At 41.4% G+C, this 20,620-nt stretch overlaps 2 protein-coding genes and 2 long non-coding RNA genes across 4 annotated transcripts in view; 1 reads left to right on the top strand and 3 right to left on the bottom strand.

Moving 5' to 3' along the window:
* The window catches only part of LOC144600100 (dnaJ homolog subfamily C member 18-like), a 28,403-nt gene extending 27,923 nt beyond the window's left edge, over window positions 1–480 (bottom strand). The window contains exon 1 of the mRNA XM_078411517.1: window positions 262–480. Coding sequence (XP_078267643.1) covers window positions 262–418 — 157 coding nt within the window. The 5' untranslated portion in view covers window positions 419–480. The remainder of the gene's footprint in view (window positions 1–261) is intronic.
* The window catches only part of LOC144600102 (uncharacterized), a 183,915-nt gene that overhangs the window by 79,151 nt on the left and 84,144 nt on the right, over window positions 1–20,620 (top strand). The window contains exon 3 of the long non-coding RNA XR_013548082.1: window positions 12,489–12,556. This is a non-coding gene — a long non-coding RNA (uncharacterized LOC144600102). The remainder of the gene's footprint in view (window positions 1–12,488; window positions 12,557–20,620) is intronic.
* LOC144599838 (uncharacterized) lies at window positions 5,909–11,577 on the bottom strand. The gene is made up of 3 exons (XR_013548044.1): window positions 11,507–11,577; window positions 10,717–10,820; window positions 5,909–6,218 (listed from the first exon to the last, which is right to left on the bottom strand). It is a non-coding gene; the product is annotated as an uncharacterized LOC144599838 (long non-coding RNA).
* LOC144599837 (DNA damage-inducible transcript 4-like protein) lies at window positions 16,025–19,002 on the bottom strand. The gene is made up of 2 exons (XM_078411089.1): window positions 18,602–19,002; window positions 16,025–17,329 (listed from the first exon to the last, which is right to left on the bottom strand). The coding sequence occupies exons 1-2, from the start codon at window positions 18,822–18,824 to the stop codon at window positions 16,842–16,844; spliced, it is 711 nt and encodes a 236-aa protein (XP_078267215.1). The 5' UTR covers window positions 18,825–19,002; the 3' UTR covers window positions 16,025–16,841.

The following is a 20,620-nucleotide window of genomic DNA, read 5'->3' as shown; positions in this document are numbered from 1 at the left end:
ACTTGGATTCCTCCCCCATTCATCCATCTCGCCTTCACCCCCTCCACACCCCTAGTCGAGCCCTGGGTTGCTTCCCCAGCCCCCGAACATCACTCTCCCCACCCCTAGTCGAGCCCTGGGTTGCTTCCCCAGCCCCCGATCATCACTCTCCACACCCATAGTCTAGCCCTGGGTTGCTTCCCCAGCCCCCGATCATCCCTCTCCCTTCACCCCCTCCCCTGGCCTTGGCCCTTGGCCTTGCGCCGCCCGGCTCTCCGTTACCTTTAGCTCTCTGTGTCGGGTGCCTCTGCTGCGCCCAGTACAAGAACTGCAGAGCCTTCTCCACGTCGCCACACCGCAAGCACCTGTGTGCCGCCTCGATGCAGCGCTCGGCTTCCTCCTGCTTTTTCTTCATTGCCCGGCGCCAGCTTCTTTCCATTTGCACCTCCTCTCCTTCCCCATCAGCGACCCGGAAACAAACCCGTTGCCAGGGGCCAGGTGTCAGCCCCCGGACCACTGCGCGCGTGCGCGGCCGCCATCTTTGTTGGGGGCGTTCGGTCGCGGCGTTCTCCCGGGGTCACTGTGAATAAGACAACCCAGGTAGGGGCAGAGCAGAGCAGGGAGACACAAGAGGCAAGTCAAGAGTGTTTTATTGTCGTACGTCCCAAATAGAACAATGAAATTCTTACTTGCAGCAGCACAACAGAATATGTAAACATAGTACACTGTAAACAATATAATCTGCGTGAAAAGAAAGATCAGTGTGTGTATATACACGCCTGCTCATGTATATATATATATATATATATATACTCACACACACAGACATCTATATACAACGCTGATCGCTACTAGAAAATGATATTTTTTATTTAATTCGGTCATGTATTTTTTAAGTTACAGAGGTTTTAAAGCGCTGCCCCCCCCTGATTTATTGGTTTTCAGGGGGGCGCTGTTGCGCGGCTGTGCTCAGTACGCATGCGCGGCTGTGCTCAGTACGCATGCGCGGCTGTGCTCAGTACGCATGCGCGGCTGTGCTCAGTACGCATGCGCGGCTGTGCTCAGTACGCATGCGCGGCATCTCCTTCACTGTGCTCAGCACGCATGCGCTGCATCTCCTCACTTGCACCAAAAAAATGGACGCCGTTAGCGGAGCCAGCCCGCGATCACCGGATCACCTCTCCTCTCTCCCCTTGCTTCTCTCCTCTCTCCCACACCCGGGAGACCCTCTCCCCACTATCCCCCCCCCCCCCCCGGACCTTTCACTGATGCGATCCCCCGCACCCCCCCCCCCCCCGGACCTTTCACTGATCCGCTCCCCCCCCCCCCCGGGCCTTTAACTGATGCTAAGAGTGTGTCTGGGGGAGAGAAAATGGGGGGGGTGGGGTCTGAGAATGGGGACTGGAGAGTGGGACAACAGGGGTCGTGCGGAGGGGACTTGGTGGTGGGGGAAAGAGGGGTACTGGGAAAAGAGGAGGTCCCCCTCCCTCCCCTCTCCCCCCTCCATCCTTCTTCCCCTCCCCCCTCCACACCTCCCCCCCCCATCTCTCCTCACCCTCCCCCCCTCCCTCCTCCACACCTCCCTCCCTCCCCCTCGCTCCCTCCCCCCTCCACACCTCCCCCCTCCACACCTCACCCCTCCCTCCCCCCTTCATTCCCTCCCCCACTCCCGGTTACAATGGAAACCCTACGGGGACGGGCCCTCTTTGCTAGTATATATATATAGGTCACAGTATATATATATATATATATATATACACACACAGTATATATATATACACATACACACAGATATATATACACACATATATATATTTACTCACACACGCAGACATATATATGTATATATATCTACACATACATACACATGAAAAGCTGGAGTAACTCAGCAGGTCAGACAGCATCTGGAGAAAAGGAAGGAGATATTTTGGGTTGAGACCTTTCAGACTGAGAGTCAGGAGAGATGGAAACAAGAGATACAGATGGTGAAATAGAGAGATATACACAAATGACAGGGAATGGCCTGATAACGAAATACATATTCAGTGACAAAACTATAAGCAGTTCACTTGGCCTTCTCAATGTTTAACAAGTGGTGGAGGTTAGATGTCCTCGTATCCAAAGCCTCTTGAGAGCAGAAGTGGCGGAGACAGAGGAATTGAGAGTAAGGGATAGCATCTTTGCAAGAGGCAGGGTGGGAGGAGTTGTAGTCCAGATAACTGGGAGTCAGTGGGTTTGTAGGAGACATCGGTCGATAGACTGTCTCCGATGATGGAGACAGAGATTATGTAAGCAGAATTGTCGGAGATAGTCCAGGTGAATTTGAGGGCAGGGTGGAAGTTAGTGGTGAAGTTAATAAAGTCCATGAGTTCTGCATGGGTGCAGGAGGTAGTCCCGATGCAGTTGTTAATATAGCAAACAAAGAGTTAGGGCCAGTGTATGCCAGGAACAAGACAAAAAGGCAGGCATAGCTGAAGCCCATGCGATTGTCCATGGCTGCACCATTAACTTGGAGAAAGTGCGAGGAGTCAAAAACAAGTTGTTGATGGTGAAGACAAGTTTCGCTAGGGGAGGAGAGAGTTAGTAGGGGATAGTTGGCTAGGTCTCTGAGGAAGAAACAGAGGGCCTTGAGAATCTTCCTGGTGGAAGGAGGGGTAGAGTGGATAGATGTCCATGGTAAAGTTGCCATGGCTAAGATTCTGGTTAAAATGGTTTGGCAGAGGTTCAAGATTCATTTGAAGCCAGGGAGGAGGGGCAGAGGGAGGGATCCTGATCTTGCAGGATCAGGCCTTGCAACCGCCTTGCAACCCTTGGACTTTCTTTTATCTGCACCTTTTCAGTAGCTGTAACATGATAATGCTTATGTTCTGCACTTTGGGTTATTTTTCACTTTGCATTAACAGCTATACTTGGGTATGGCTTGATTGTACTCATGTATAATATGATTTGATTGGATTGAACATAAAGAAAGTTTTTTACTGTATCTCACTACATATGACGATGATAAACAAATACCAATGCCATAGGATTACAGGTGACACGTTTCCACTACAGTGAAGAGTGGAAGATGCCGGTGCAATTTTATGTTGCTCTTAGATAACGATAGAATGGGCTTGAATTCCACCAATGGTCTTGATGTAGCAAGGTGTTGGTCTATTGGAGTGTTGCATTAGAAGCATTTACAAAGGCCTACATCTGTCCACATATAAACAGATATATATGCACATTCTATTCACACATCAACAGCTGGACACAAATGCATTTGCTCTTGTCCACACATTCTTCCTTAGCTCCCTTTTCTTCTGCAGTGATCCATTTTTTAATCCTATCCCTTATCTCCCCCCCCCCCCACATCTCTCTCTCTCTCTCTCTCTCTCTCTCTTTCCAAACTGTTCTCTCACTTCCCCATTGTCCCAAACTATCCATTTTTTCTTCCACCTCACTGCTTTCCTTGCATTCCTCACCACTGTTCCCTCATTCTTCACCCACTCTACCTTGAAGTGAAATGAGGCTGCTCTTCCTCCAATTTCTTAGTTGCCATTTGTCCTTGTTCATTTCATTCCTAGATTGCTCCCAGATACCAATCATCCTCAATTCTGGCCTGCTGATACCAGGCAACATTTTTCAGGATGGGTTTTTTCAACAATTTGGGGGGAATGTTTAGTGAGAAGTCCACCTTTGCTTGATTGCAGGCATCAGGGAGCATGGTTGGTGGAATATGACAGCAGATGATTTGGTCTGGGAAAGGCCAGAGATTGAAGCCTCAGCTCGCGGCCAAGATTTGATTAAGACCTTATCTGTGCTGCAGCAGAATCCCAATTTAAAATATTAAGAAATGGTGGATTAAGAAATATTAAGAAATATCGAGATGGATGGCCACAAATTTACAATGTAATTACATATTCAAAAATTGTGGAAAAATAAATTTGGTTAGTTTTCAATGACCAAGAAAATGATTTGTTTTCTGTATAGTGAATAACACTGAAGAGGAGATTATTGAAAGGGGTAGGGGTCATTGAATCCTAGGGAATTTAACAATTTACAATCATTGCCAACACTGGAGTCCAAAGTCTAAATTGGTAGGTGTGTGGTTTTGTGGGAATAGGAAAAAGTAAGAGGCAGATCTCATAGCTAAGATGAGGGAGAGGGAGAGAGGAAGGGGAGAAAAGAGGGGGAGAAAGGGGGGGGGAGAGAGAGAGAGAGCACACTTCATTATGTGGGGGTGGGGGACTCCTGTGGGAGGTTTAGTTTGGAGGAATACGGAAGGAAAAAAAACTGCAGAGGCAGCTGAATTGATGGTTTAAACTTGGTGACAAGAAATTACATGGTTCTTGCAGTTTTTTTAAACACATTTAAGGAAGTAATTGGTTGTGGAATGTATTTGCATGGGGTTTTCTTGATGGTCTGGAATATTGGGTGGTTTTGGGTGAAGATATGCATTAGTAATCCAGGCAAAGACCAACTGATGTGAGCTATTAAGATTAACCTCTTAAATGTCAAACGTTTTTTAACACGATTTAAATAGAGGAGATATTCTGGCATATTGCAGCTTTATTCACAAAATTATGGTGACATCCCAGATATAGTTTAGGGAGCTGACCCTGCTCTATTAATATTGTCTCCATTAATTGGAAGAATTGCACGGTTTCCTTCCTACGTCCAGTTCCAGGATTATCGGACTTCCACCCATTTGCTTACTAGTTCACTCTCAGCAAAATATTCAACTTATTACATTTACTACATTTGCAAAACTCATCGAAAGATTTAGTCGGCAACTTTTGAATGGTTAGTTTTTTTAAGCCTACTTTTAAATATTTTACGTTACACTGTCACAGGCATTTATTCATCTTTATCACCCACATGGCAGATAATATCATATGATTACCACACACAAATCAGGAACCTTCCAAGCTACATTCATACAGACACAAAGCCTCTTTGTTAAACAAATATGAAAACAATGTTTTTCTGCATAAATTCCTCCAACTGTCTAAAATACAATCCATTTCAAACTGCATATAATGAACTGCACAAAATAATATAGTTTACAATTGTTCAACTGATTTATGCAAAACACAATCATAACAAGAACATTATTCACCAATATTCCCATGGTTGTTGTTTATATGATTGTTAGCATCAGCCTTTAAGCCTATTACTTGCCCATTCACTTTGTTTCAGCTATCCATCCTGCAGCAACACTTTATTTCTCTTACCGCAAGCAGTGCTGTAGTTCAGCTAAGTGTCTTCTTGCTGCGCTCAAATGACGATCTTCAAACATGTTTAGCAATGTCCTATCTCCACCTCATTTCCAGCTTTCTCTCCCCTACTGCAATCAGTCTGGAGAAGGGTCCGGACCAAAATGTCACCTGTCCAACTCTTCCAGAGATGCTGCCTGACCCACTGAGATACTCCAGCACTTTGTGGTTTATTTAAGAATTGTAAGTTATGACAAATATAATGAAACCTATTTCATGTGGAGTCATTGACCCACCATTACTGATCATTTCAGTATCCTCTGCACAAATTCTAGCCTAGAATGAAAAGATCAACAATGAAAATATTTTTGTTGAGTCCGTCAAAAACAAAATTATGAATTTGCGGACAAATTGTCTTTGTGCATTCCGTATTTGTGCTTTTGCTGCTCTCCCACTTATAAGAAGCTTTCTGTATTGCAGTATCCATGCTGGTAGGTTGCTGTTTTAGAAGGGAACTGAATGCAATTCTATGCTTTGATGTCCCAAATAAAAGATGGAGGCCTGGATCCAGTCACTGTCTTGCCAATAATTGATGCCAATTATTCCAGAATCCAGCAGTAAGGCCCACAAATAGACTATCTAGACTAGAAGAATCAGAATCAGAATCAGAATAGAATCAGAATAGCCTTTATTGTCATCCAAAAAAACAAGTCTTTTGGACGAGACCCACAGTCCAACAATAAGAGCAATAAAAATAAGCAATTACACACACAATCACAAACCAACACAAAACGAAAAAGAAACATCCATCACAGTGAGTCTCCTCCAGTCATCTCCTCACTGTGATGGAAGGCCAGAATGTCTTTTCTCTTCCCCTGCCATCTTCTCCCGCGGTCAGGCTGCTGAACTTGCCAGGTTCCAGGCCGCGCCGGACGGTGAAAGGTCCGCAGCGGGCCGACCCAAGCCCTGCGATTCGGGGCGGGCGAAGACGCTGCCGCTGCACATCGGGGCGGTCGTGGCTCCCGACATTGAAGATCTCGACTAACAAAATAAGCTATGTTAATCTTTACAACAACATAATGAAGTCTGAACATGATGTTCCCTCATGATCTGCAGCAGCTAAAATTAAGTGTGGCTAGTTTCACATGGTGAAACTTACCCCATCTATCGAGCAATATCAATTTCCTCCCCAAATACCATCCACTAGAGGGGAGATAATGTGAGCATGTTTTGTATAGGAGAACATTTTGAAATGTCGACACGCCAGCGGAAGAGATCAATAAGACGTAGAAGTTTTTCTTTTAAAATCAAAGATCTTTTGGAAAGCAAACATGGTAATGACAGTCTAAAATCAAAGGTGAGATAGTGCATAATGCACCACAGACTTGGATCAGCCCCAAAAAGAGTTATATGTCAAAATATTTCACTGGCAAATTATAATTGGAATTAACAGCCAATTCTATACGTTCTGAGTTCTGATCAATGGTGATCCCCAGGATTTTCTTAGTGGAGACTTAGCAAATAGTTATGCCATTAAATGTCAAGGGTAGGTTGTTAGATTCTCTGTTATCAAAAGTGCTCATTGCCTGGCACATTTGTGGCATAAATGTATATTTGTAACTTATAAATGCAGGCATGAAACTTATTCAGGCTTGGACTGTTCCGTTTACTGAAGAGTTGTGAATGGAATTGAATGCTGCATCGTCATCAGTGAACATCCATCTCTGCATGGCCTTACAATGGAATAAAGATCATTGATGAAGCAGTTGAAGATGGTAGGGCTTAGGAAATTCCTGGGGTTGAGATGTTGTGAAAATGATAATCATCTTAACTTAAGAGTGGCATTACTCTTACTTTCAAAGTGTTTTCCTCTTGTTGCCCATTGGCTTTAGTTTTACCAAAGCTCTTTGATGTTATCCTTGGTCAAATGCCATAATGCCATCAAAAGCAGTCACACTCAACTTCCTTCTGGAATTCAGCACTTTGGTCCAAATCTTCACCAAGGTCATGATTAGTTTTCCTGACTTTTGCAAACAGGACATACTTGAAAAAAAGTTCCACATTCCTGAGTAGGAGACAGTGTTGTAATTGTCCTTTAAAGATTTCATGAGTTGCTTCTGTGCCAGAGACCCACTCAGTCTGGTCCCACTCAGTATTCTCAGGTGTTTCTTAATATGGCATGGAGTGAAGTGTATTGACTGAAGACTGGCTACTGCGATGGTGAGGAATTCAGGAGGTGGCCAAGGTGGGGCATCCAGCTGCAACTTCTATCTCAACATGATCATCAATGCTTTAGCCTTGTCTTTGGCATCCACATGCTGGACCCACATCGTTGAAGAGAGGGCCTTGTCCTACCATTCCCTATTTAACTTTCCTCACCATGAACCATGACTAGATGGTCGGCACAGTAGCATAGGAGTAGAGCTGCTATCTTACAGCGCTTGAGACCCAGGTTTGATACTGACTACGATGCTGTCTGTACGGTGTTTGTACGTTCTCCCTGTGATCGCATGGATTTTCTCTGGGTGCTCGGTTTCCTCCTACACTCCAAAGACGTACAGGTTTGTAGGATAATTGACCTCGGTAAAATTGTAAACTGTCCCTAGTGTGTCGCACAGTGTTAGTGTATGGGGTGATCACTGGGCAGTGCAGAAACAATGGGCCGAAGGGGCTGTTTCCACGCTGTATCTCTAAAGTCTAAAGTTCAGATGTGGTAGGATGTAGAGCTATGATCTGATCCACTGTTTGTGGGTTTGCACAGCTGTTTATTGCACGCTGATTGTGTTGTTTAGCACACACGTAGTCTTGTGAAGGATTATCACTAACTGCATGAAAAACAGAATCTTACTACCTGAATCAGTGACAAAATATTGTGCACTTACACTATCAATATTAAGGAATCTTGCAGCTTCCTCGTGTGGCATCTACTACAACTTGTGAAGGGACACATACAAGCATGAAACTGTTGTTGAACCAATAAACAACTTGCAGTTGTGTTATTAAACACATGCAATTGATGGAGGTCACCTCTTAAGAGAATTTGATCTTGAGCATTGTGCGGTTACGTCTGAGAATACTGAAATCTGGTTGAAATGGGATAGAGAGAAAAACCTGGACAATTCATTTAGAAAAAAAGCCTAGAACAGATATGGCAGAATGAATTACCACCTTCTATAAACACCCAGGGTTCTGTGATGTACATCTTAGAATTTGGGCTCAAAATGTATTAGCCTATAAAAACGTGAAAATAATAGCAAGTAATTTTAGGGACTCTTTGCAGCTTGTAAAACTGACCAGCTGCAACTAATGTAATTCTTGTACTGCTCAGAGAGGAAGTGAACATTCTCACAAAAAAAGCACACAGAGTGCTGTAGTAACTCAGCGGGTCAGGCATGATCTCTGGAGAACATGGATAGTTGACGTCTCTGGTTTGGCCACTTCCTCAGAAGGGTCTGAGGATGGGTCCCGCCCAGAAACATCACTTATCCACATTCTCCAGAGATGATGCCTGACCCACTGAGTTGCCCCAGCACTTTGTGTCCTTTTTTGTAAACCAGCACCTGCAGTTTGTTGTTTCTACTGTATGAAAGTTCTCACTAACTATGCTTGAACTACTGTCCAGCATTGAAGCGCATGCATGAAATTTGACAAATTTCTGATGTCAATCAGAAAATAATGAAAGGTATGAACATCAGTGGGCAGGTCCTGTATGTTTGAAATGCAGCAAAGTATCAAGAACAGAAATGAAGCATCTGTAAGGGATAATAATCAGAAAAAAAACAATGGCTGACCCATTACAGAACTTGCACAAATATCTCAAATCTTTCAACTAATTTTTCAACCCAAACAGTTATGCTTTCTCATATTTATTTCTCATGTTTAATTTCCATTTATTTCTTAGCCGTCTTTCACAGAGCCAAGAATTTCTGTGGGTTCTGATGTGGCTGATCAAGCGAACATGGATCTGTGAGCTATTTTCAGGAGGTGCTTGATGGGGCGGGTTGGCAAGCATGTACTTTATTTTTTTTTCACTGGGCTTTTGTGTGCTCTCTTTCTCAATACGTGATCATCTTTCTCAATATGTCGTAGCAAACTTGCATAACACTCCTTCCTCTCTCTTGAAATATTGGAAACTGGAGTATTAGATTGGAAGGTGATTTCTAACATGCCCACAGGCCATTATAATTCTAGCAGTGTATGGTCATGATCATGGGTTCAGCTCACATTGGTAGATTGGTAGCCGGTCCTCATTCTTACATCCAACATCATCTGCTTCCCTCAATTTTTCTTCCTTATTGTATCTAGATGGTGCAAACATGGACCTAAAATGTCCTCTTGTCATATGACCACATTGTTGTGCCTTTCTTTTTTTTTAAGGGTAGGAGACTGAGGGCTAACCTTCAGGAGATTTATAAAATAATCTTAAGTGGCATTTATAAATGAATACTCATTGTTGCTCAGGGAAGGGAGGTCTAAGACCTGAATGCATAGGTTTAAGATGATGAGGGGACATTTTTTAAAGGCCCCTGAGGGGCAATATTTCATACAGAGAGTGGTGGCTACATGGAATGCACTGCCGGAGGATGTATTGGAATCAAGTATAATTGGAAATTGAAATAACACTTAAACGTGTACACTGTTAGTAATGGTATGGAAGGATTGCCAACTGCAGGCAAGTGGAGCTAGATTGGTTAGGCAACTTGGTCAGCACGAGCGTGTTGGACCGCAGTCCGTGTTTCCCGTGCTGCATACCTCTATTGCTCTAAAATGTAATACATTTCATCCAATGTTTGATCCCAGGAATGAGTAGGTTAACCTATGATGAGCGTTTGTCGGCACTGGGCCTGTACTCGCTAGAGTTTAGAAGAATGAGGGGGAACCTCAATAAAACATACAGAATATTGAAAGGCTTGGATAGGGTGGATGTGGAGAGGATGTTTCCACTAGTGGGAGAGTCTAGAACTATAGCCTCAGAATTAAAGGACGTTCTTTTAGGAAGGAGATGAGGGGAAATTTATTTAGTCATATGGTGGTGAATCTGTGGAATTCTTTGCCGCAGAAGGCTGTAGAGGCTAAGTTAGTTGTAATTTCTGAAGGCAGAGATAGATAGATTCTTGATTAGTACATGTATCAGAGATTATGGGGAGAAGCCGGGAGAATGGGGTTAGGAGGGAGATATAGATCAGCCATGTTTGAATGGCTGAGTAGACTTGATGGGCCAAATGGCTTAATTCTACTCCTATTCCTTATGATTTATGACCTTATGACAATGTATATTTAGTCCTGATCAGTGTGCCCCAAAATATTTTTTCCTCTAATGAGCAATTCAGGGTTAATCAGTGTTAATTGTTAGATGTTGACTGTGGTAGAGAATAAAGATGCATTGTTTTAGTGTCCAAGAGTTTTGCAAAAACAGGTACCCAAACAGCTGGGGCAGTAAATTGAACAATGAGGCAATTTTAAGGTAAACCCTTGATATATCAACACATTTGTTCCAGTTTCTTGTCCTTTCTACCAAAAAAACTGTTGAATGAAATACCTCAAATGAAAGCACAGTACTTTTCAGAAAGAGCACATCGAGCTCAGGATCAGCTGGTGGAGTCCTGGAGGCTTGTGGGATTGTTTACTGCCGATGTCCCTGGTCTGTGAAAAGAGAAGCTGAATACAGATTACAGATCCATCCTCCTTTCAGCATTGTGGTGCCTGTCAGACCTGTGAGATCCGACGTGTTTTCATCGGAGTAATCAGCAGAAAGGCTTTCACAGTTGCTCCTTGGAGGATTAATTTATTGTTCAATATGTAAGAAGTAAAAGCAGTTCTGCAATTTTTTGATGGTTTTATAGCTTGGAGAGCTCAGCGCATCTTAAATCAATAGCGTGAGTCATATCTGAATCAAAAGCCTTGTGGCATTTTAAGACGTACAAATATGCTGAATCCACCTCGATTTTATTTATGTTTACAAAATATATTCAAACATGAAGAATGGATTGACTTGCAATTTACTGTTATCCTGGAAATGGCTTTTTTTTTTACAGCGGGTAACAGTTCAACAATCAAAGATTTCACACCTAAATATTTTTGTACCTAAAGGTTTCCGAAATATTTTAAAATTGTTTTCCACATTCTAAGTGTAAAACTTGAAAAATGTGATGGATCTTCAGCACAATAATCCATTTCACAAATATAGGCTTGCAAACATATAGAGTTTTTACTACTGAGTGCTTATCGTTTGTCTAAATGGAACAATTTGTGTGTGTGTATTGGTCAAGTTTGTTTTAGTATTCAGCTTTATCAAAGAAAATGTCTTTGCATCAATATGCATCACTCACCAAACCCCAGGGGACTGCAGAATGTGCACTTGATAGCAAGACCTATTGTACCAGCTCCTCCAGGGTTTTTGTTTTGTTTTGATTTTGAGCAGCCAGCCAGGATGATGTAATGTGTGTGTACACATTTGTGATTGGGCATTCAACCTCCCGCAGCATGCCTCATTGAAAAGACATTTAAATTCTGATTCCATTACAACAGAAGTCGTCAAAATACTAGCAATCAAGGCACAGTGTAATAAAAGATGATATCAGTAATAAAAAATACAGTATATTCTACCTATGTTCTTGATTACATTGAATCAAAATCACCTCCTTCTTGGGCGGTTCTTCAGAATCCTGCAAGACATGTTTCTACCCTTAGTTCTGTGGGCTATGATGAGAACAATTTGAGACCTATCGACTTTGTCACAGATGGGCACAGGTGGTACTTGACAGACCAGGTGAATGTGTAATTTGGCGAATGCTGCCATTCACGCTGGTTTATGTGTGACAAATCAGCCTCAAAAAGACTCAAAGTTGTCAACGCCATTCTAAAAGTGGGAACTCCCCACTGGCGAGCAGGGGTCATGGTAGCCCAGTAGACCATGAGCTTTGTGCCAGATTTGAGGTCTTGATTTGCAACCATTAATTTCTTTGGATGGTCAAGCACATTGAAGGTGAAAGTGGTGACTATTATTGAAGAATGCTCATGAGATAAGGTCATGAGACAAGATCTTATTGGGGACAGTTTTGTTTTGGATGGTGGTGTTGAACAATATTGATAGAGGATCTTCGATTTACAAAAGTTAACGATAATGTTTAAGTGCTTATTTCTCTGAACTTATACTTAAGTGCGTATATTTCAATGAATGAGTCGACATTGACTTGGAGCTTGTGATTGCAAAGGTTTTCTGCAAACCACTGTCTGATGGCTGAAGTTCAAGTTATCTTGTTTCTCGGGTGGCAGTGGTGTTGATTATATCATTTCCTCTTTGCTCTACAGATGAACTGCACTCTTAACGGTAAACTTGATGGAAAAGAGGTGCAGTATGGTGGTGAAGAAAATGAGAAGTATGTTGGGAAATGGTGCAACTTTGCTTGACACTAGGCTGCACTGAGAGTTGGTTGTGAATGTTGATTTCAATCATAGCTTCCTTGACCATCATAAAACAAACACATTTCCGTGGGCAGCCAAATTTGATAATGATGCTACACTATTCCTCTAAGTTATTAGAGCCAAAGATTTTAGTAGAGTCAAAAAAGCCTATGAATAATGGTTGATGTTCATGTTGACAACCGCTCTGAACATGGGAATTTGCGTATGACTCATCCCTTTAGATTAGTGTAATTGATGTCACCTATACTTACGAATACTGGAAACCTCACTTGTCCATGAATGTAGTCATGACTGCATTGGATGGACAGAGGTAAAGATTCAAGGACGTGCTTAAAATCTCCTTGAAAAAATGTAATATCCTCACTAAATCTTGAAAACCTAACCCCGGTGTCGATAGAACCAGAAGCAAGTTATACTCAATCTCATGGGATTATGAAAGAAAGAAGAGATCAAGGGTAAAATAGATTTTTGAACTACAGTCAGCATGTATTGTCCATCCATACTTGTCCCAAACTAGGTGTGAGACAATAGACAATAGGTGCAGGAGTAGGCCATTCGGCCCTTCGAGCCAACACCACCATTCAATGTGATCATGGCTGATCATTCTCAATCAGTACCCCGTTCCTGCCATCTCCCCATACCCTTTGACTCCGCTATCCTTCAGAGCTCGATCTAGCTCTCTCTTGAATGCATTCAGAGAATTGGCCTCTGCCTTCTGAGGTAGAGAATTCCACAGATTTACAACTCTGACTGAAAAAGTTTTTCCTCATCTCCGTTCTAAATGGCCTACCCCTTATTCTTAAATTGTGGCCCCTGGTTCTAGACTCCACCAACATTGGGAACATGTTTCCTGCCTCTAACGTGTCCAACCCCATAATAATCTTATATGTTTCGATAAGATCACCTCTCATCCTTCTAAATTCCAGTGTATACAAGCCTAGTCACTCCAGTCTTTCAACATAATGGGAATATGGCAGGAACGTGGAGTTCAGGTCCAGTATAAGATAAATTGTGGGATGAAGGGGATGTGTGATCCTTTCTTCTACATCTTATGTCCTTATGCTGAGACCCAGAGTAATATAAGGCTAGCATATTATTTGTAGTTACTGAGTTGCAGTGAGAAGTGCTATAAATAAACCTGGGTATAAACATTTAAGCTTGGCCATAACTTAATTGTCATGAAATAATTAGGATTTTCTACTGCCTGAGATGATTATTGCATGAATAAAACTGGCATTTTTTTCAGTGTAATGATGTGAGTACTGAAAGGTGGTTTACAAGAACATAATCAGACCGGAAAGTCATTTTGATGGACTTACAATGTTGTTAAGTAGAGATTTTTTTTCAGGCTTTATGTGCCAAGCATTCAGTCTGTTATGGTTCAATTACAAATTGGCCCAGAGGCAATTTCAAAGAGCAGTGAACCAGAGTTGTACCCAAGGAATTATGGTCTGATGACACCAGTATGATGTTACATCAGGCATTGGGGTTGAAGTTACATACTGGTCTGGGTTGATGGGTGGTAAGTAACTTTTACACTACCCAAAACTAGGTAATAATCATCTCCAACAAGAGATGACATGATTAAGCAGAGTTAGCATGGATTTAGGAAAAGAAAATAATGTTTGACTAATCCAGTGAGATTAGTCTTTGAGGACTAATTTTTGAGGACGTGACAAGTAAAATAGATAAGAGGGAATCCATGTTTGTGTTGTATTATGATCTTAGAAAGACTTCTGATAAGCTCCCTCACAGGAAATCAGTCAGCAATGTTAGAGCTCGTGGAGTTCGAAATAATAAATTTACATGGATTGAGATTTGGGTATTAGACATGAAGCAAAGAGTGGAAATAACCAGATCTTTCCCAAATTGGCAGGGTGTGACTAATGCAGGATATAGGAATTTGAGACCTTTTTCTAAAATAAAAACAGGGATCTACTTCCCATAGAGGTCATATAACCTATTGACCAGCCTGGTTCTAGCTTTGCCATTTGCAGAGAGATTGTGTTAATTAGACGCATCTTCTCTAGAGTTTGGAAGAATGAGAGAAGACTCCTACAAATTCTTGTTGGTTACAACAGGCTAGAAGCAGGGAGAAACGTTCCACTAGCTGTCGAGCCGAGAACCAGAGACCACAGTTCCAGAATAAGGTCTGGTCTATTTAAGACCAACTTGAAGGGAAATTTCTTCAGGCAGAATAATGCAACAGTGCTTAAAATAATGAAAAGTCCAGGTTGCAGCGAGATGCATGGTTACAGTCAGCAAGAGGAGTACAAATGATGCAAAATATGAGGTTGGCGATTGAGAATAGGTTAGTGCAGTCAGGGTTTAACACAATTGGATTGAAAATGTGATTAGTACTAATCGCACATGTGAAGGGAAAGGTCTGACAGTGACTAGTTAGATTGAACAGCCTATTTTCATTTTGCAATTACTGTGTGCTTTCAGATGGATCAAAGTCCTATTGTAATTCTTCTGTACATGTCTTGATATTTTCCTCCATCAAGAAAAGTAATTATAAATATTAAAAGTTAAATTGTCTAGGACAACAATCTTCCTCTCAATGTCAACAAGACCAAGGAGCTGATTGTTCACTTTAGAAGGGCAAAGCAGAGGAGCTATATACTTGTCTGCATCAATGGGTTGGCAGTGGAGAGAGTCAACAGCTAACTTTGAGTTCCTGAGTATGCATATCTCTGAAGATCTCTTCTAGCCCAATCATATTGATGCAATCATAAAGAAAGCCCATCAATGCATTAGAAGAGAGAGGCATTCGGTATATCAATGAATGCTGCCTTGAACTTTTACAGGTGTACAGTAGAGAGCATATTGACTGGTTGCATCGTGGCCTGGTTCAATAACTCGATTGCTCAAGAACAAAGGAGATTACAAAGAGCAATGGACATTGCCTGGCCTATCACAAACACCAACCTCCCCACCATTGAAAGGATCCACAGGAGGCACTGCCTCACAATGGCAGTTAGTATCACCAAGAGCCCACACCACGCTCTTGCTCTCATGTTATTCCTACCAATGGGATGGTATAGAAACTGAAAACGGTGACCATCAGGTTCAAGAATTAGCTTCTTCCCAATAACCATGAAGCTCATAAACTCAACTATGAGTTTTGGTGCACTAGATACTTTGGGGATTTTGCACCACTATTGGGGTTATTTTTATTTATTATGTTTTATCTATGTGTATTGTGTTTACAGGCCTGCTATGGCTGCTGCAAGTAAGAATTTCATTGTTCTGTTGCAAGTATATATGACAATTAAACACTCTTGACGATGCTTAAATCCAAACCAATTCTTAATGATGTTATTTAATCATATGGCATGCTTATTTCTGGTTCAAACATATTTCACAATTACCCCCTCCCCCCGTACACTATTAAACTGTTTAATGACCGGGTGAAAATAGAAGGATGGAACCAATCTTTATTTTTTATAAAGTTTATTTCCAACATCTCCAATGAGTTTACAATTGGACACTCTTACCACTTTAACAAGAACTCAATCATAGTACTGCAGTAGATGAAGCTGGCCGTTGCCAGTACATTGCATCCATTCTGGGAAGCTTGCACTATTCGTACAAATGTAACATTACTACTCGAGAGCAAGTCCAGCATGCCCATACAAAGTACAAAATTGTTCAATTGAACAGTGCAGTCAAATACAGTGCAAAAATGTGCAAACATTGAATACTGAACATCAGTAAAGTAAAAAAAATGCAGACCTTTAAATTCCTTTTTAACCTAGTACCCATTGCTCAATTTAACAGCTTGGTAGTGTTCAATTCATTGTCCTTAATTGCCTCTTCCTGATGAAAGGTTTACACACATTTCATAATCTTCAACTCTTTTCCCTGGATTTTCCCTCATGCACTTTGCATCCTCTGTACCATCACCACATGCTTTCAGTGTTCCTCAAACATAAATAAAAATATCGACCTCTGACAGTTGCAGAAGGAAGACACAATGCAAATAGCACAATAATATGAAATCTATTGCGCATTCTCTGCATCCTTCGCTAGTCATTTCAGCATCCCAAATCTTCAAAAATGTTAGTAAAATTCAAGTTATTAACATTCATTGTAAGAAATTGTAGCATTTTGTGCATGAGAATATTTACAGTAAAACTTCTCTTCCAGGCTTAATAGCAAGCATTAGGCCTTAATAAACGACAGGTCAGAATTCTCACCACAGAAATTACTTTTTAGATCTAGCTTGGCCCTCAATTAGCATTCTTCGACAATTGGTCCTACAGAAGAATACAATTTTCTTTTGACTAATCTGAAGCCTGGACTAAGCTTCAATACCCTCCTTGATGCATGTGTGAAACAAGTCCCTATGGAAAAGAAATCCCTTAGACTGGGCCAGGAGTTGTTATCTTGTTTAAAGACAAGAGTCAATTCAAAGGTAGGAATAACAGTGCTGTCATACACTATTTTTCCCAGTTTCTTGTTTGTGTTCTCATGTTCCAGGTTAACATAGATCACAGCCCCACGCAGTCCACAGGGCTCACTGGCAGCCATTCGAAGTACATCCTGTGCGATTCTTAGGCTCATATACTGAGGGATCAAGAGCTCCTGGCAGTGCAATTGGGATTTTTTAGAAGTGGACAGGCATTGCTCTATCTGCTTTGCTAGATGCTGGCAGGTCCTCTCTTCTAGAAGTTCCTCCAGAAAAATAAAATCATTGCCAGATTGATTCACGAAATATGTATCTGCAAAAATAAAAAAGGACAAAAATTATAAATCTTTGAAATATATTATTTTCAGGAAATGAAATACATTCAGACATACAGATTTTTTTTCCAACAATTTTTAACTGGAAGTCAACAAATGATTAGATTATTCTCAATCACATCCAGGTCCTCAAATTCATAGAAAATCATATGGAACTAATTTGAAAAACATCCATCAATATATACTGTATATGGATGAAAAAAAATATTGACCACATGGATAACATATTTTAAAAGTGCTAATATATATATATATATGTTGTGCCCTTTGTAACCTTAAAACATTCCAAGGTGCACTTTGGTTAAAGGAGGAATTTTGCACTGCTGTCATGTAGGAAACTCACAGAGAGCCTCTGCAAATAGCAATATGATAATAATTGGATAAGCTGTCTTAGTGACATTGAGATAGAGACAACTCCCATTCAATTCTCTCACTTTGTCACGAGACCTTTTACACCCATCTGTAGATGGGGCTCGGTTTAAAAAGTCAGTCAATAGTTTTTGCCATTTTTGGAATTGTTTTCATGCAAATCTTCTTAAGATTGATTGATTATGCAATACAATTATCAAACCTCGTTCACCAACACATGTTCATCTCACAGTTATACAATTTAAAGTTTATACAGGTAAACAAATGTTCTTCATCAGCCCATAACACATTGCATTAACACTTCAGAAACTTATGAATAGTCTGATCTGAATAATTTCAGCAAGGATCCCGGTATTTTTATTAAATTAAAAATGTATCATTTAATTGCCTTCTACTTTGAACCACCTATTTAACAGTGGTAATATTTATTACCCGCAGTACTGAACACTGATCGGTATCTCCAGAACATTTGTTCCCAATATTTAGGATGGCATATTCCATGGTGAAGCGGTTGTCGTTTGCAATTGCCATACCACTTTTATCCTGCATTCTCGGTTCTAGAATAGCGATGATGTAATTGATTAGTTTGAATCGGTATTCGGATAGAAAAGTTTTTAAAAAGGACGTTACTTCGCAGTATTTTTCAATGAAAAGGAGACAAATGTTTGCATTTAAAAAGATACTAAAAGGGAAAAAAACTCCCATTGTTTTGCTCTCAGGAATGTAGAGGCACCTCGTCAATTAGAAGGTGCTAAAGGCTAACTGAAGATGATATGGATAAAACATTTAAGGAAACTGACAGTTTTGGGGGTTACTTTTGAAGTCTATCATTTACTATCGAGTTATCAAGAACAAAACGACGCAGCGACCCAGCAACTCACCTGAAGTAGGAATCAAGCGGTCATTTTCGACGTTGTAATGTCTCTCAAATGGGTTTTCACCAGGCTTTATCTTCTTTGAATGTGTTACTGCTTCGCCAGCGAAGCTGTGGTGAAGGAGTTTCTTCATCAACTGGACCACACCATCCTCCTGATCGCCGGCAGGACTCGTCCTTGTGCTGTAAGGACTTGTGCCTCCTAAAGTCTGAACGTACATCATCACCATCACTGCTCAGTTATGCGCCCCGCTGTGTCCCGGACCAGGAGCCACTGCCACTGCCACTGCCACTGCCACTGCCACTTCCTCCTCCTCCTCTTCCTTCTCCTTCCCACCCCAGCTCGCTGACAGTCCCGAGTGCGAACAGGGGCCAGCTGCGGCCACCGCTTTGTACTTGAAACATTGCATCAGCTGTTGGGAGCCACATGATCTGATGTCAATCGGGAAGAAGCCCAACCCATCTCAGCCATTGGTTCTCCACCCAAAATTGATACAGTGTGCAACCAATGAGAGAGTAGTCACCAGGTGCCCTGAAGAGCCCTGGATACAGAGGAGGTGCGTCTGAAGTTGGCGGAAAGCGAAACTTCAGCCCCTTGCTTCACCAATGAACTATCCTCGCAGTCTCTTTAATACAATTTTGTATTGTAATACCACCTCCTTTGTACATACAATTGCCGTCAAAGCGACAATATCACCGAACACATAATGTGTTTTGATATTTACATGATACTAAGATTCGAAATAACTAATCAGTCATCTCGTTGATAATTTTTAACAAGGAAAGTCACCAAGTGATCACTTTAAGGTAGTATTACCCAGTATACAATTGGGTATAATATCAAATTCTTCTGAGTAAGCGTTTTTAAATTTATCTTAATTGTTTCGTTTTATTTTTAACTGAACAAACATGGTATTTGATTGTTACAATCTTTTTTTAAAATCCCCTACATTGGAGGTTTTTCGTGCTCTATAATTCATATCAACTGGTAACTACTGAACAACACATTGACAAGTTCCAGCTTTATTTCAGTAGTCTATATTTTTTATATTTAGAACTGAACAATACTCAAAAGACTTTATTTTGTTCATAAAACTGAACAATCAAGCAACTTTCAGTGTATGTCCCTGCTTGGTCTGAGGCTGTAGTGGGAGTTTTTCAACAACAAGAGCTTTCTTTAAACTAATGTTATTCCTCTGATAACTTTACGTTCTTTAAATTCCAGGATTTTAACCCAGGATGGCTAAGTAAGTGTGATGTGTCACTGGACATTCTGACTTTCAAGGTCTTGAAGTTTTAGGTCATAAATTCTAGGAGCAGAATTAGGCCATTCGGCCCATCAAGTCTAATCTACCATTCAATCATGGCTGATCTATTATAGACACAAAATACTGGAGTAAATCAGCGGGATAGGCAGCATCTCTGGGGGAAAGGAATGGGTGAAGTTTCGGGTCGAGCCCCTTCTTCTGAAAAATGGTTTCGACCCAAAATGTCACCCATTCCTTCTCTCCACTGATGCTGCCTGTCCCGCTGAGTTACTCCAGCATTTTGTGTTTATCTTCCGTTTAAACCAGCATCTGCAGTTCCTTCCTACACATGGCTGATCTGTCTTTGCCTCTCAACCCCATTCTCCTGCCTTCACCCCATAACCTCTGACACCCTTGCTAATCAAGAACCTTAAAAATATCCATTAACGCCCTCCACAGCAGTCTGTGGCAATGAAATCCACAGATTCACCACCCTCTCACTAAATAAATTCCTCCTCATCTCCTTTCTAAAGGTACATCTTTTATTCTGAGGCTATGAACTCTGGTCCTAGACTCTACTAGTGGAAACATCGTCTCCACATTCACTCTATCCAGGCCTTTCACTATTTGCTAAATTCCAATGAGTTCCTCCCTCATCCATCTATAACATCCTTAAGGATGTTACCTTATTTATTTACTTACTACAACACAGAATAATAACATTTGGCCCATAAAGGTGATGCCAGATCAGCAGCACTCTTTCATACATGGATGTTGAA

Source organism: Rhinoraja longicauda, chromosome 14 (genome assembly GCF_053455715.1).
Source record: "Rhinoraja longicauda isolate Sanriku21f chromosome 14, sRhiLon1.1, whole genome shotgun sequence".
Taxonomy (NCBI): Eukaryota; Metazoa; Chordata; class Chondrichthyes; order Rajiformes; family Arhynchobatidae; genus Rhinoraja; species Rhinoraja longicauda.
The sequence above is the reverse complement of the archived record's forward strand: the minus strand, read 5'-3'. Positions and strand labels throughout refer to the sequence as shown.